Below are 17,249 nucleotides of genomic sequence, written 5' to 3' on the forward strand. Positions count from 1 at the left end.
GCCGCAAATACTAAAATTTTAGTAGCACAAGTTTGTCAAAAGTCACAAATTTGCAAAAAATTGCACGATCTGGCAACACTAGGTGGATGATTCGTATCTTCTTCAATTAAATTACCAAGAAATTCAGTTTTTCTTCTTAGGAATTGACATTTTTAAAAATTAATTTGTAGTCCATATTCTGAAGCTACTTTTAAAACTCATTTAAGTTTTTGTAAACCCTCTGTTTCATCATGGGAAGATATGATAAAACCATCCATATAAATTATAACTGTATTATCCTGCATTATTCCCTGAATACACTATAGATAAAACTTAAAATGCACTAGGACTTGTGGTCAAACCAAATGGAGCCCTTAAAAGTACAAATAAACCTGCATGACAAATGAATGCTAAATATTTGGTACATTTTTCATCGACTGGCATGTAGAAAAACCCACTTTTCAAATCTAAAGTTGAAAAAACTTTTGCTTCCACTAAATGATCAAGCACTTCCTCAACCTGAGCCATAGGAAAAGAATCTTTCATCACTTTTTTATTTAATTGTCTGAAGTCAACACATAATCGATGTGTTCCATTATGATTTTTTACATAATAGAATTGGGGATGCATATTCAGAACAAGATGGTTTAATTATCCCCATTTGCAACCACTCATCTCTCTGTTTATCAACATTTTTTTGTTCAGCAGTAGTCTCTGAGACCGTTGCAATACCAGAATATCATCTTTTAACACAACAGTCATTTTTGAATTCGTGTCTTTGTTTTTATTTGGTTTATAATTATTAATCAATAGCAATAAATCCTTCAAATATTGATATCAGTAACTTGAAAGAAATCTGGATCACATCCATTAGTCACATTTGCAAAATTTAATAAAAAATACTCTTCTAAAGATGATTCACTTATTCACTGAAATGAATGAATGATCTTCACTTGATTCACTGAAAAGAAATTTCAGTGTTGGTAAATGGTGTTTTATTTTTTTCCTTACTTTTAGAAGTTGAGAATAAATGTTTGGTGTTAAAATTAAAAGAAAAATTTAGTTTTTTCATGACTGCAATGATAATTTCTAACCTTGGTGAATTGTGGTTCAAAGATTCTATAAATATTTGCCTCTCTCTCTTTTTTTTTTTTTTTTTTTTTTTTCCCTTTATAAAACAAAGGCTAAGTGCTATTTTACCCTCCAGTGGTGTTCTTATTTCAATTAATGATGAATTATCACATGAACTTGAGCACCTGAATCAAGAAGTAATTTTATTTTTACATTTTCCTGTAAAACATCAGCATATTGCAACTCTTGAATAAAACTGACATCATTAACACTGCCCCCTTTTTTCCTTATTTGATTCACTTTGTTTATATTTTACACAATCCCTACCAAAATGAAAATTTTGGCCTTATCCCTCACAAACATAACATGATCTTTCAGGTGCAGATAAAATGATATCCAGTTTGCTTTTGTGTTTATTTTGATGGAATGAGTCGTTCTTAATACTTCGATTTTGAACACCTGCTATTTTCGATTCATTAGACTGAATTTTAGCGTTATGCATTTCATATGGTGACTTTTCTCGGGAGGAAAAATATAAATCACATTCTTGCCCTAACTGAGTTGGATTAAACCGTATTCATCCCTCACAAGCACCTGTATATTCTTTCATCTTAAAATCCAAAGTTTCATACAATTTATCTGCAACAATTAAATCATGTAACTCCTTAAAATCCTTCTGTGTTTCACAATAGTATTGGAATGTTGCAGTCAATGGCGATGCAAACTGAACATGCGACTCCTTTGCTACTCGTTGAGCATGTTTAAAGGTGTTAAGAATCTCTCCTAGTGTCAACTTAAATTCAGCTAAAAGTAACTCTTTTAGTTTTCCCATTATTCGATAATTTCTTCAGTTGCATACATTAAAACATTATTAGCTTTAACCCCATCTCAGATTGTAAGTCTTTCAGAACTTCTTTGGTTGCAAACACTTTTTCCAATAAAATGAAAAACAAATGCAATGCCTCTGGTCACTCAGAAACAGAGATTTCACGCATTTTAATAGTTTTTATTAAATTTTCAATATCAGCCTGTGCATTTCACCTATTACCAGATAACGATTATGATTTTAAATTGTCTAGTTTGATCTGCTTTTCAATTTGGGCTAACTTAAGATGTTCGATCTCTAACAGATAGTGTTCATTACTTTAGGTGTCCAATTCTTCGCAGTCAAGTTGACAGTGCCATGAACAAATTCAATGTTCATTTTGAAGACATCCGAATTTTCAGTAATTTTTTTAATATCAGCTTTTTTCGCATTTTCTGGAATATTTCTCTCCAATTTTTTCAGTGATTAAGTTTAAATCACTCTTGTTTTGTTTGAGTTATTTAAGACATTCATTTTAAAAACAAAACAGAAGTAGCACTAAAACAAGTTTTCATAGTACCTTATTTTGAAATTAACCAGCTTCGACACCTCATAATTGTGGAGGTGATGTCTTATCATTAAACAGAGATCACACCCACTGTTCCAAGCATCAGGTTTTATTTCCTGATTTACAAAAGAAAAGATAAATGGGATGTGTTTGAACAGATGGAACGAGTATGTTTTAGAAGAGGAATCACAATGTTTGTTCCGGTAGGCATAGATAAATGATACAGCTGACCACCTACGCGTGGTCACTTTAGATCAGTCCAGGTCCAGTTGTCTATGCACGATCAGTAAGCGTCTTGTTGTAGCTCCATTGTGAGCATTAACAGTAACTAACTTTCCTCACCATTGTTGTAACTATTGCTAGTTGTGGAAAGAGTGTTCTAAATAAAAATCATTAAGAAATAAAAATGTTTATTCTGTATTTAAGAAACCTCTTTATACTGTCTTCATAATAGCAACTGGAGCGATCAAGCATACATCTACAATGTCATCTATGATCTGGCTACAGAAAAGCAAGCAGTAAAATAATAGGTACTTTTCCATTTTGCTAGCACAGGTGATAAAGTCGCCAATAATGGTACAACTGATGCCAAACAGATTATCCTCGATGGTAATGTTTTACACCTCATTTTCAAAACAAGTCGCATTATTCTTATCAGATTGATTGTTTCTTTCAATACTGGCATACATAGAATTTTTAATAGGTAGTTCAATTTTATGCCCTAAGGCCATTCACAGTAATTAAGCCAAGGATGCAATCACACCACTCACCCAAAGCTGAAAATATAGAAAAGGCAAAGTCAAGGGTTAAATTCATCAATTCTAATGAGAATGCACTAGCTAAGTAAAGCATTGTAGTTAACATAATTTCCGAGTAAGCTATTCAAACAGTTTGAAATAATTTTTGCTTTTAAACTTATATTCCAAATTAAGATTTAACTTAAATTAATCTAGATAATTACTGAAAGAATTAGATTTTTGTAGCATAGTTTATGTGAGATGAGATTACTTGGGGTCATGTGATATGAACCGGCAAATCAGGATGTTGAACCATGATAGCATGGTAAATTCTTAAATTAATGTCTTTTTATAAATTTATTGTGTTTATGTATTAGCTTTTTTAAAAATTTTAAACAATATTAAAATGTTTATGTCTTCAAAATAAAAAATTCTTAGAACTAAAATTTTTTAATATTTTTATGTGTATACTATGTGTTGTCGCTAATAAAGTCTGCTTGGCAAGATTTGTGCCGCCGAAATGGAAAAGTACCAAATAATATAATTTTAAAATATTGGAATTAAAGCTTTTCTTAAAAAATAAATGTAGAGTTTTAATTTATTTTCCTATATGTCAGATTAACACTTGTTTAGTTATTTTTTTATGTATCAAGAGGGGCAGCAAATTAAGGGACCACCCCCAGTGGCAAAAACTCTAGCTATGCCACTGTATTGTGTTTAACTATCAGATTTAAGGTGTCTGAATCATTCTGTAGTTATTCTGTAGTCACTAGTTTTTATACTTTATTTTAAATGATAAACTTGTTCCTATACACAGTAGCAGCAGAATTTGGTGACATGAAAATGAAGATAATTCTCTAATATAGCATAATACATATACCAGTTGCGAAATAACTTGGAAGACCTTCATAATATGAAAATATCACAAAACATTAAAAAAAAATCCGTATATTTTTATGACTATTTTTATGATTGGGATTTGAAATACTATGATTAAATCAAATTGGCTTCTGTACTCAAATTGTGAAAACTCATAGGGCAGCCAACATGTTAAAATTGTCTGTTGAACTGAGTGACTTTAAGTTTAATTTCTAAAAAATTAATTAATTTAATCTTTGGTAGTTTATTAAATTAAGATTTTGTATTTAGTTTTGTTGAGTAAATGGGAAAATCATAGTCCAGACTATGTATATGGGATTTAACTATACATACAGGCTATTTATTTATTATTCTGTATAACTTCCACCAAATTATTTTTCTCTAATTTAGGCTGCATACGATAAAGTTTTAAAAGCCAGGAAAGCAGCTCAAGTCAGGCATAGAGAATTGGACAGCAAAAGAAAGAAGTTAAAGGAAGGTAATTTCATATTCTAAAATATTTCTTTTCTTCTTTTCAGTGGGTAATTTCCTTCCCACAGTATGTTTAGTTTTAATTTATTTGTTTAGATAATAGTGTTAAAATAGTTAAAAACTTCTGTTTTTGTTAAACACATTAAATTGAACATTTTATAAATCGTCAAAATATTAAATAACCCATCAATTTTGATAGGTTATTTAATATTTCGACGATTTAACATTTAACATTTTTATAACATTAACATATTTAACATTTGTTAAATATTGTAGTAAAATTCTTTTTCTAAATTAATATTTTATGAATGAATTTAAGTAGCAAAATACATTAGATCTTTGTATTAAATAAAACAAAATACAACAGAAACAAGAATTTATGGTACTGAACAGATCATATATCCAGAATAACTGGTAACAATTATGCGACCTGCCTTAAAAATCCTGATTTTTCCAAGTCTCTATGATATGATTGATCTTTAAAATACTTTTGGCATATTAAAATAATTCAACAATTAAAATTTATATTTTAACAAAGCAAATTATTCGTATAATTTATTATGATTAAAATTTAATTACTGAATTTATTAGATTCGAAATTCATAGTTTAAGCATTTAAATATGTTAATTCTTTTCTGTAATCTTATTACTTGCTATCACTAAGTAAAAATGATTAATGCCATATTTCTTCTAATTTAAGCTGCAATGGAATTTTAAAATCAGAAAAACATACTGAAAAAAAGAACCCTCAAATTTTAGCTCAGTTAAAATTTTTGAATTGGAGAATTAGGAAAAAAAATTTTAAAATATGGTATTCTCTGGTTATCTGCCCAGCCCTAACAAGAATCACCAGGCAAAGTGCTATGTCACCAAAGTATTCAATGCAAAATTTTACAGGTATGTATTTATCTGGCAATTCACTAATGGTTGTGCATTAAATGAAATTTGAAGGTCATGCTTGTGCTGTCTGCTTGTTGTGATTAGCTTATTGAGTTTTTTCTTTCTTGTAACAAATTGTAATGTCACTATAGAGCTTCCATGCTAATAAAAGGAGAAGTTTTGCATTTTTTCAGAAATATGAGATTTTGTAATAGACAGTATATGTATGCACATTCTGTGAAGTTCATTTGTGCAATTTTCTGATTATTTTTAAGTTAAAACATTGCTGTGAACAGGGGAAGAACTGGCTAAAAAGAAAGTTATGCCTTTGGCAGTTGCAAGATTAAATCATTATATTATAGAAATATTTCTTTCTTACCAAATATGTACAATATCTGTCAGTCATAAATTTGTAGTGCAGTCTTGTCCATGTGTGCCCACTGCAGTGCATAACTAGAATGCAAGCTGAGCTTGTTCATGACCATCAAAGGGTTAAGTATTTTATTATGTATCTTCGTTGTGTTTTTAATTTAGTTAATTAGTTTTCTTTTTTATGTAATTTTCAGTGTTTCATTATATAAACTTAAATCACATATTTTACATTTTTAGTTTCATTTTTCACATGTTAGGTAGCCGAAAAAACAGTTGCCAAGAATTGTCGATTTTTCAGGAGGTGTGCGTGAATAATCACAGAGTACCAAAAATAAAAATAGTTTTATAGTAGGTGTTGAAAAATAAGAAACATTTTTGTTTATTTAAATAAGTAGTAATATAAGTACTAAGCTACTTAATTTATTGAGAATCTTCAGATATACTATTACCTTGGGCAGAAGTAAGATGTTTATTTGCTTTGAATTTAAACTGAACCCTAACCTTATATCTTTGAAAATTTGAATAAAAAGTGCGTCTTAAATTCGAAGTTGTTTGGTATATTTATTAATTTTTCTTAAAAGCAGTATGAAAAGTTACAAAAAAATGTCTATATCAAAGAATATTTCCTGTGGTACCATAATAATTATTTACAGTAACTATAGTTAGTTTTGATCAGGTTAATAATTTTTTTACAGTCAAAAGTCGTTAATTTGGACACCCATAATCCGGAATGATCTGTAATCCGGACCTCAAAGCTACAAACTTTCTGCTCATGCGTCACGTTGGCGCATGCGCGTAAGACCTTTACGGCTGCGAATATGCGTGTGCGCTTTAATGTGTAACGGATGGTATAACCTAAGCTAAAATTATCTAATTCAGTTAATGTTGCAGATTGCGTTGTTCCTTAATCTTCGAATTGGATCCGGCTTATTATTTTTTGCAGACTGTTAGAGCAATTTTATAAAAGTAAGCTTGAACTTTCGATTATATCAAATAGAATTTCCGATATATATTTACTAATATGTAAAGGATCTACAAAGCGAAAGTATGTTTCGAAGTCCATTAAACAAAAGTGGAATTGCTGCAAAAAATGGCCTAACCATTCCGAAATCTGTTTATCAATTTCACGCTGCTCTGCGGTGGGGGGAGGGAAGCCGTGGCGCGCAATGAATTGATTGTCAAAGTTGATCTGTCAGCACTATCCTTATCCTCAGGGCAGATGTTTTCATTTTATTTGGCTTATAATTCCTTACTAAATGTAGTATTTCATCTCGATGTATTCTGTCTTTGATATGATTTAAATCAAATTCCTCGTCATTATAATTTGCTTCCGATAGTGAAGAAAGTGACACAGAAGTTATTGAAAATGAAAAAATTTTGATTGACAAATCAATCGGTATTCTCGACACAGCAATTATAGGACTTGAACAGCGGAACTCTATAACTAAACAAGAAATTATGTCTGTTTATAGAATTAAAGAGAAAGTATTATCACATAAAACAAAGCAACTTAAACAACTTACATTGAAAGAAATGTTTAATAAAGTAAACAAATAAATATTAAGCTCTTTTTTTTTTTTTTTTTTTTTTTTTTTTTTTTTTTTGTAAATTTTGATACTTTTTAGATCATAATTGATCTTTATTTCATAAATTATGGTTTCATATTTTTAATTTTATAATTTCTGCATGCCATCTTACCAGATTTAAACTGATGATCTATAATCCGGAAAAATCGATATTCCGGAATGGCCGAAGTCCCCACGAGTCCAGATTAACAACTTTTGACTGTAATTTGTTTAATTTTTTTTACTGTGATTGGCATTTTTTGTTTTTAAATCATGGAGTAAAATTTTTGTTTTGATTGATAAAGTTGCTTTTTATTTAGCTATTGCCAAAGGAAAGGTAATCTTAAAGAGAAGCATTTACTTTTTTTCTTTTTTTTTTTTTTCCCCAGTCAAATACCAATGTAGCAGATCCATTTATTACAGACTCTTAAGTGCAATGAAAAAAAAATTTTGCAACCCTTCAAGTTCTTATATTCATGATATTATGACTTATATTATTATTATATACACTGGAAACTGGGATCATGAACACCTTACTTCTTAAACAATTTAGTTCATGTACAAAAAGTAAATCAGATGATGAACAGTATCTTCAGTTATGAACACTCGATTTTGGTAATGCATGATTTTCAAAAGTACTTTAAGGTAACCTATGCCACATAACAAAACTTCAGTTACTATTGAAAATATCACTTTAACATTTTCCATTGCTTAACTCTCAATTAAACCTGGCAGCAAATGATGAAGACAGGAAAAATTTATTGGTGGACCATAAAAATTAGCTCAGTAAAAATGAAGTATAACATCATTAGGAACAACAGCAAAAAGCAACTGTGGAAGAAATATTTTTAGAAGAAGAAGAAAAAAAAAATACACATTAATGCAGCGACTGCAGTGCGATTTGGCAGTTTTTTACTGTTGAGAAAGTAAAAAATTACTGATGGTGTAAAAGTTGGCAGTTTTTTTACTGACATTTTTTGCAAAAGTCCTACTGTCATTTTTTAATGATGTTTTTCACTCCATGTACACAGCAATCTCTCTTTTTTCTTTAAAAAGTCAGAGAATCACAGAAACTCGGCATTGAACTCTGATTATTTACCAGATATCAAAGAGATGAAAATATCTGATGAAAGTATTTTTATGAAGTGCCAAAATAAAATGAGTCAAATATTGACTGTTTATTAAATAAAGAGGCATCAGTTCCTTCAGAATTCCATGTGAATGTTGGCACAACTTTAGATTCCTTCAGAATTCTGCAGAAACAATTGACAAAGGTTGGTGGGATCTCTCCCAACTTTCACGATTGATGGGATATTACATGAGTACCAAAATTTCTTATTTCATTCACCTGGCTTTTCTACTTTTAACTGCACTTTTTTATCCACTCAACTATCTGGAATTTTCACACGTCCAGCATTCTCCCAAGTTTTCTGAATAACTCAGCTTTTACTTTACTAAGTCTGTGTTATAAATAGTATATAATCTACCATCTACAGCAATCAAAGAATATCCCAGTTTTAACTGAAATGTCTCAGAGGGTAGTATCTGAAGATCTCATCCATCGTTCTCCTTCCACCAATGAAATTAAAGGACTCTAGAGCTAACAGATTTTATGGGCCTATTTTGTACATTAAACAGCATACCTAGACCCCATCAGCATGTAGTTGCCTGCCATAATCTTTTGTAACAGTCTGCTAGCCAAGAATTTTGTAAGAAGCATTTATTGAATCAACATCATGCACTTGGTTACCAATGATCATATGAATAAACTTCTGAACACTGATATTTACATTGGTTCGGTTTTTGATAACTGAACAGAAAAGCTACATGTATATTTTCATCCTTTTTCTCATCTAGAACATAAATTAATGCTATTTCCCTTGAAAGTCTTCAATAAAATCATCCATCTCAGGCAGATGACTGTTATGTACTTTGCTAAAACAGAGAACTTATTTACCTATATGTCTATTGCAGCTATTGGTACGACAGAGTACAAGAATTAAAGGGAAAACTACATCTATTGTATTTCACTGAATTATGTTTATAATTTATATGTTCATTTTTAAATGCTTTATGTATAACGTAAAAAAAATCTGCTGTAAATATTCTGTAATGGTAAATGTAGTAATTTGATTATAATATGTGTAACATAGATAATATACTCTTTACTTTGCCATAATTGTAATGTGATATTCTGATATGAACTTTTTCTTTAAATGATATGAGAACTCAGTTATTCAAATTGTAAATATATTAAAATAACACCAATAAAGGTAATTTATTTGCACAATATAATGTCCTTTTCATTTGAAGTCAATATCTGTTCTTGATTTGATTTGTAAATGAGTTATGAAATAAATAGAATTGTCTCTAAATATTACTTTGTATTAACCAATTCAGTTATATTCATTGAAATTCTCATTTTAGATTTAGAAGCAAGGGAAAAGTCTTCTCAAGAATTTAGGGATATAGACGCAGCACAGAAACTTCAAAAAGAGGTATTTTTCAATGCATAGGCTTTTATGTTATTAATCAAATTTTAGTAGGTGTTGGTTTTACTTCCAACCAATTGCTAGGGAAAAAATGCTATCAAGTTTAGGCACCATACCCAAAAGAAAAACAAAAAAAGAGTGGTTTAAAATCATGAAATTGTAATAAAAGTGAAGTTTAAAAGAAAAACTTGCTTTTATTTATTTCCAAACATACAAAATTAATTTTTTAAAAAAAAAAGTGTATTCATGTTTGTTTTTGCAAATTCAGGAGGAAGACAAAATAGTTGTTTCTTGGGAGAATGCCATACTTTCATCTTCATTTCATAGTAAACTGAAAATTGTTATTATTTTGAATTTTAAAAATAAATAAATAATTTCACAACTCTTATTACTTAGTTTGCATTTGCTATATAATTTGGCAATAAAATATTGCCAAAACTTAACATTTAATTGCTTGTCACTGTTAAAACTGATGACTTCCTTTATTACTTTAATCCAAAGAAAATGCCTGTTAATATCTTATGTTGGAACATTGAAAAGAAAAGATTAATTGAAACGATTTAACAGGAATTAGTAGTTTTAAGGAATCAGTTATGAAAAACTCTAATTACCGTTTTTCCTTAGATTGAAAGACTGCGAAGAGAAGGTTCAAGACAATTGGAAAAAGAACAAGAACTTCTTCGACAACAAATAGAAAAAGAAAAAGATGGTTTGTAATGTTCATTTTTAAAATACATTTTAATATTTTTCTGTTTTATTGATTATTTATGTGCTTTTTGTATATTTAGGGTTTTCTTTGCAAAATGTAAAATTTTAGGGATCATTAGTGAAAAATATAATAATTAGAAGGACTTATAAATTATTTAAATAAAGTTTAAAGTATTTATGTTCTCCTCTTCAGTTTTCAAAAATGCAATATAAAAAATAATATACTTTTATCATTGCCATTGTAAAATTAAAAATTAAATTTCTAAAATATTTTATTTTCAATAGTTACAATATTGTAAGAAAGCATAGCAGTCGTTTATACTGCAGATTTGATTGCAGCAATAAACATGTTATATCTCTCTTTCTATCTTGAGGATGGAAAAGTACAACATAAGGAGAAAGAGACAATGCAAATGTATGCAATATGTTAGGGTTAAGTTCTAGGTAAAAATATATTAGCATAATTTTTTTTTATGAAATGTTGTGACAGCAAAAACTTGTGGGTGAAAAATCATCATGAAAATAAGGTGCTTTTCTGTTAAAGCCATGCCATGAATTGTTAGCACATTTTCTCTTGAAATAACAACAAATACAAGAAAAGGGTAATCATATTTATTGCATCTCGTATGGCTAAATAAAATACCCAAAATTAATAAAATGTAACCATAATTTACCAAGTAGCCAAGCCATATATATGTATGTGGTGTGTGTGTTCAAAAATAATTGTCATGACACCTTTAAATTCATCTTGAAATGTTTTTAGACAATTAAGATAGTAAACATAGTGGGGGGGGGGAAAGAGTCAATGTAAAAAGTAGGAGGCTCATTTTAAATTTATAAGATTTTTTAAGATCAAGAAAACACCATTTACTCAATCAAGAAAATAATATTGCCTTTTGGGGAAGTTTAGGGTGTTGAGGCCAAACTCCTGGCCATTTGAAGAGTTATTAAACACTGCACTAAAATAAGAGTCATACAATATTAAACAGAAGGCTTTTTCTTCCTTACCATTTTCATTTTAGGGAACAGAAAATAGTCATATGGTAATAAATCTTATAAATAGGCCGAGTGGAGGATAATTTTTATTATTATTATTATGTCAAAAATATGCATTGTTATGGATTTGTGAGGTTAATGTAATCATCCATGTAGTTAGTGCCAGTTACAAAAGGTCAGTATTCTTGCATAATTCTAATAATTGCTCACCACAAATATTAAGTAATGTGTAAATAATATTATTTTCACCATCTGAGCCAAAAGTAAATTATCTTCATTTTCAAATTCTGAAAACACTTTTTAAGGAAGGGAAATAACCCTGGACATGCATTTGATTTCTGATTCATATTTTAAACCCCATATCCATTACTGTGACAATATAAGAATTAGGTGTACTTTTGATACTTTGTATCATAAAATATGTGTCTTTCCTTGATCTTTTGTTTAACTTGTTCAAAACAAATATTTATTCAAATAAATATTTTGTTCAAAATTGCATGAATTATAGTTTCCCATGTTATTCAATAAGCATTTGATATGTCTGTTTATATTAAAAACTACAGTTTGTATTTTATATTATTTAATTAGTCCAATCTGCAGTCAAAATCTTCAGATGGCCTAACTTAGAAACAGCATTGATGTCTTCTTTTTCAGTGTTTGAAATTTCCATTATGCATGAAAACTTTTGTATATGATAAATAGTCATTGCTATAAACATCAATGGAAGTATTTCTAAATTTTTTTTTTTTTTTTTTTTTACAAAATCTAATAAGAATTTTCATGTGGAAATTAGTGTATCCATTCTAATCTAAATTTTTTCAACCTTTTAATTATATGCTTTTTACAAAGTCTTAAAATGAAAGTATCATTCTTAAATTTTTATACAGCACCTCCAATTTTAAGGAAAAATATGGGTTTGATTTCATTTTCATCAGATCATATAAATTCAGCTTCTGAGAGTCAACTATTTAGCAACTACAGTCAAAAGTCGTTAATTCGGACACCCATAATTCGGAATGATCTATAATCCGGACCTCAAAACTAAAAACTTTCTGCGCATGCGCCGCTTTGACACATGCGCATAGGCTTTACGCGTGCGCGTAAGACCTTTTACGACTGCGCATATGAGTGTGCGCAAGTGCAGAATACGTTTTCGCGCACGTTTTATGTATAATGGATGTATAAGCTAAAATTATCTAATTATCTATTTCAGTTAATGTTGATGATTGTGTTGTTCCTTAAGTTTCGAATTGGATCCGGCTTATTATTTTTTGCAGACTGTAAGAGCAATTTTATAAAAGTAAGCTTAAACTTTCGATTATATCAAATAGAATTTCCGATATATATTTGTTTATATGTAAAGGATCTAAAGCGAAAGTATGTTTTGAAATCCGAAATCTGTTTATCAATTTCACGCTGCTCGGCGGGGGGACGCCGTGGCGGGTGCGTAATGAATTGGAAGTTGATCTGTCAGTACTATCCTTATCTTCAGCGCAGATGTTTTTATTTTATTTGGCTTATAATTCCTTACCAAATGTAGTACAGTCAAAAGTCGTTAATCCGGACTCGTCAGGACTTCGGCGATTCCGGATTATAGATCATCAGTTTAAATCTCGTAATATGGCATGCAGAAATTCTAAAATTAAAAATATGAAACCGTAATTTATGAAATAAAGAACAATTAGGATCTAAAGGGTATCAAAATTTACAAAAAAAAAAAAAGCTTAATATTTATTTGTTTAATTTATTAAACATTTCTTTCAATGTAAGTTGTTTAAGTTGCTTCGTTTTATGTGATCATACTTTCTCTTTAATTCTATAACAAGACATAATTTCTTGTTCAGTTACAAAGTTCCGCTGTTCAAGTCCCGTTAATTGCTGTGCCGAGAATACCGACTAACTTCTCAATCGAAATTTTTTCGTTTTCACTAACCTCTCTGTCACATTCTTCATGTCTTTATCCATTTTTTGAAGCAATTCCACTTTTTGTTTGTTGGACATCGAAACATACTTTCGTTTTGTAGATCCTTTGGAAGTTCCATCATCGGAAATTCTATTTGACATAATCGAAAGTTCAAGTTTACTTTTATAAAATTGCTCTTACAGTCTGCAAAAAATAATAAGCGGGATCCAATTCGAAGATTAAGGAACAATGCAATCATTAACATTAACTGAAATAGATAATTAGATAATTTTAGCTTACACCATCCGTTATACATTAAACACGCAGGCGAAAACGTATTCTGCACTTGTGCACACGCATATGCGCAGTAGTCAAGGTCTTACGCGCACGCGTAAAACGTCTGTGCGCATGTGCCAACGCGGCGCATGCGCAGAAAGTTTTTAGCTTTGAGGTCCGGATTATGGGTGTCCGAATTAACGACTTTTGACTGTATTTCATCTCGATATGCTCCGTCTTTGATATGATTTAAAACAAGTTCCTCATCATTATAATTCGCTTCCAATAGCGAAGAAAAGTGACAGAGGTTATTGAAAACGAAAAAATTTCGATTGACAAATTAGTCGGTGTTCTTGACACAGCAATTATAGGACTTGAACAGCGGAACTTGGTAACTGAACAAGAAATTATGTCTGTTTAATAGAATTAAAGAGAAAGCATTATCACATGAAACGAAGCAAAACTTAAACAACTTACATTGAAAGAAATGTTTATTTAAGTAAACAAATAAATATTAAGCTTTTTCTTTTTGGAAATTTTGATACCCTTTAGATCATAATTGTTCTTTATTTCATAAATTACGGTTTCATATTTTTAATTTTAGAATTTCTGCATGCCATCTTACGAGATTTAAACTGATGATCTATAATCTGGAAAAATCGATAATCCGGAATCGCCGAAGTCCTGACGAGTCCGGATTAACGACTTTTGACTGTATTATATTTTGTGTATGAAATTCCATATTTCCTTGTGACTGCGCTTGTAATTATGATCTTCTAAGTGGATTTGTTAACTTCCTAGTTTAAGTAAGCAAAAGTTTTTACTGCAGTTAGTTTAATTTCGTACTATTACTCTACACTATCTATTCTTCCATGATATGCATAGTTGTAAGTAATGAAGTTTTATATTGAAAACAATCATTGTTATATTTTTCTAAATTAAAAAATAATAAAAAGAGGGTTATTTATTATTACAACTTAAAACACATCTCCAGTAATAATCACACCAAAAACAAGATTTTATCTGCAGTGTTTTAGAAAAATAGGAATAGTGATATATTACCCATTGCTTAAATAAAATATTTTAATAAGCAGTGACGCTTTTGTAGTTCCTTCTGCTGTTTCTGAAACTTTTATAAAGTTAATTTATGTTTCTAAATTTGTTAATCCTAATTTTAATTTCCAATTAACTGCAGAAATGTGTGACCAGTAAATAAGAAAAGAGCCAATGCCTTTCTACTTAACAATTGTTTGGTGACTTTTAAAAACTTCATTGCACCTTGTAGATAATTTTATTTAATAATCTAAAGACTAGCATAATGATAGTTTGGCCATCATATTATATTTTCTTTAAATGATTCTATATTATCTTTATTAATATTATTATTTACTGCTGTTTTTTTGTGAAGAACTGAGTAAACATCAGACACATATACAAATAATGAAAGTGTTTAAAATACATATACAAATAATGAAATAAGAGGGGATGTATAAAGTTTTGTAAGTCTTCAGGACATAGTGTTTATCTTTTAGAATAGATTTGTCTTTGTCTTTCAGAATGGATTTGGAAATACTAAAGTTGTCAAGTTACTAACATTTGATGAAAATGAAATAGGAAGTCATCTTCCTACCATTGGAACTTGATAATAAAAGTACTAACATTCGATGGAAATGAAACAGAAATTCAACTTTCTTCCTATTCTTGTGAAAGGTAGATTGTGTATCTGGTGGAACAGTCGTGAGGTGTTTTTATTTCACTATTAAAATTGATGTTCATATAGTATTCTGTTAGTATGTAATACATCAGTACTTTTGAATTAGTCATCACTCTTATAAAAATTACTCCCTTCATTAAAAGCATAAATTTCAAATATTTTATTGTTACGATTTTGTCATTAATCTAAAAATTTTAAGGATATTGTACCGTAGAAGTAATTTGTTAGTATATTAACATAACACATCACTCATCATATTAGATATTCTAAAAATAAGCAGTTAAAATATCTGGATATTAGTGATTTTGTCCCAAATTCTTTTATACTCTATTTTTCAAAGTTTAGCATACCTCAAAATATGAAAATAGGAATATCAGAAAAAAAATAAAAGACTTATCTTTTATTAGTGGTCCTTCAGGATTCTAACAGTATTTCTGTTAGAGTTATACTGTGAATGTGATTTATAAAATTGTATTAGAGCATTAACAGATATCATTTAGATTGCTTTTTACAAAGTAAATTAGGATATTTATATTATTATGATATTCTTAAAATATTAATAAGTAGAACTTGCAATCTGGAAACGTTAGACAGTAGTTTAACACCTCAAAAAAGAGTTTTCCATTTAAAAAAAATTTTTTAATGTAAAATATCACACAAATAATTTCCTTCTCTTCATGAATAAAAATAATAGCTGCCATTGTCAACTCCTAAAACTAAATCTTTATACTCAACAATAAAATTATATTTAAAAAAGAATTTCAATTTTAAAACTTCTGGAATTTGTTTCTGAATATCTTTTTAGCGTAAAATATTGTAAATAAAAAGAGTTAAAAATATATCTTTAAAAAAAGGAGGGAATCGTGACATAAAGAAAATTTGGGAGAGGGGGAAGAGACAGAGGAAACCTTGCAACCTGTATATTGCTACAAAATACCATAAACAGTTTTTTGGGGGGACGACAGTGCAGAGAAAGTAATTAAGTAAAGAGAGAGAATTAAAAATTTTACTGTAGAACTTTTAGAGATTGCTGGAAACGTATTTTATTTATAGCACAAAATCATTCATGGTATAAAATAGCACTTGTAGCAAAACAGTATTAAGAGGTCCAAAGATTGTTTTTCTGAAGAACTATATATTTTCATAATATCAAAAATAAATGAATGATCCTATGCATCATCAATTGTCAATAAAAAGTATTATTATAGATGAGACTTTATTCCTAGGTGAAATTAACTTCTTTTTGATGTATGAAATGCTTCCTGAGTAATTGTTTCCTCGTGTTTTGTTTGAAGATCAGAATCAAGCATATGTATAATCTCAATAATAAGATATTTTTAATAATTTTAAATGAAGTGTAATTTAATTTGCAAAAAATAGTTATATTAATGTAGCAATATTGATTATTTTTTAGGTCTAAATAAATCAGAAAGTGATGGTGCACCAAGACTTAAGGTATGTTACCCATTATTATACTATGTTAGTTCCCCCAATCCCCCAAGTTTCACAAAGCATATATATATATGGTTGTGATTAGATTCAAGTAATAATTTAATAATGGATTTTTGTGTGCAGGGCCTTAAATTATTCTTTTTTACCAATGGCAACTAACATATTTAAAAAATGTGCAAGATGAACTGCAACACAAATATTTAAACAAAACTGAAAGTGACTTATCCAGCAACTGTATGCACCTAAATGAGAACAAATTGATTATTTAAAACGTGGATAGCTTTCATTATTACAATCATAGCATGACTTTCATTTTTTTATAACAGTATTTTGAATAATTTCTCAAAATGCAAGCACTGAAAGTAGAAGTATATGAAAACTG

At 29.3% G+C, this 17,249-nt stretch overlaps 1 protein-coding gene across 1 annotated transcript in view; it reads left to right on the top strand.

Annotated features, from left to right (window-relative positions):
• The window catches only part of LOC118201141 (dnaJ homolog subfamily C member 17), a 69,218-nt gene that overhangs the window by 37,409 nt on the left and 14,560 nt on the right, over window positions 1-17,249 (top strand). The window contains exons 4-7 of the mRNA XM_085811406.1: window positions 4,430-4,517; window positions 9,754-9,824; window positions 10,443-10,527; window positions 16,830-16,870. Of these exons, the coding sequence (XP_085667532.1) occupies window positions 4,430-4,517; window positions 9,754-9,824; window positions 10,443-10,527; window positions 16,830-16,870 (285 nt within the window). The remainder of the gene's footprint in view (window positions 1-4,429; window positions 4,518-9,753; window positions 9,825-10,442; window positions 10,528-16,829; window positions 16,871-17,249) is intronic.

The sequence above is a fragment of the Stegodyphus dumicola genome, chromosome 2 (genome assembly GCF_044657685.1).
Source record: "Stegodyphus dumicola isolate Sdum_Otavi_A_Nest chromosome 2, ASM4465768v1".
NCBI lineage: Eukaryota > Metazoa > Arthropoda > Arachnida > Araneae > Eresidae > Stegodyphus > Stegodyphus dumicola.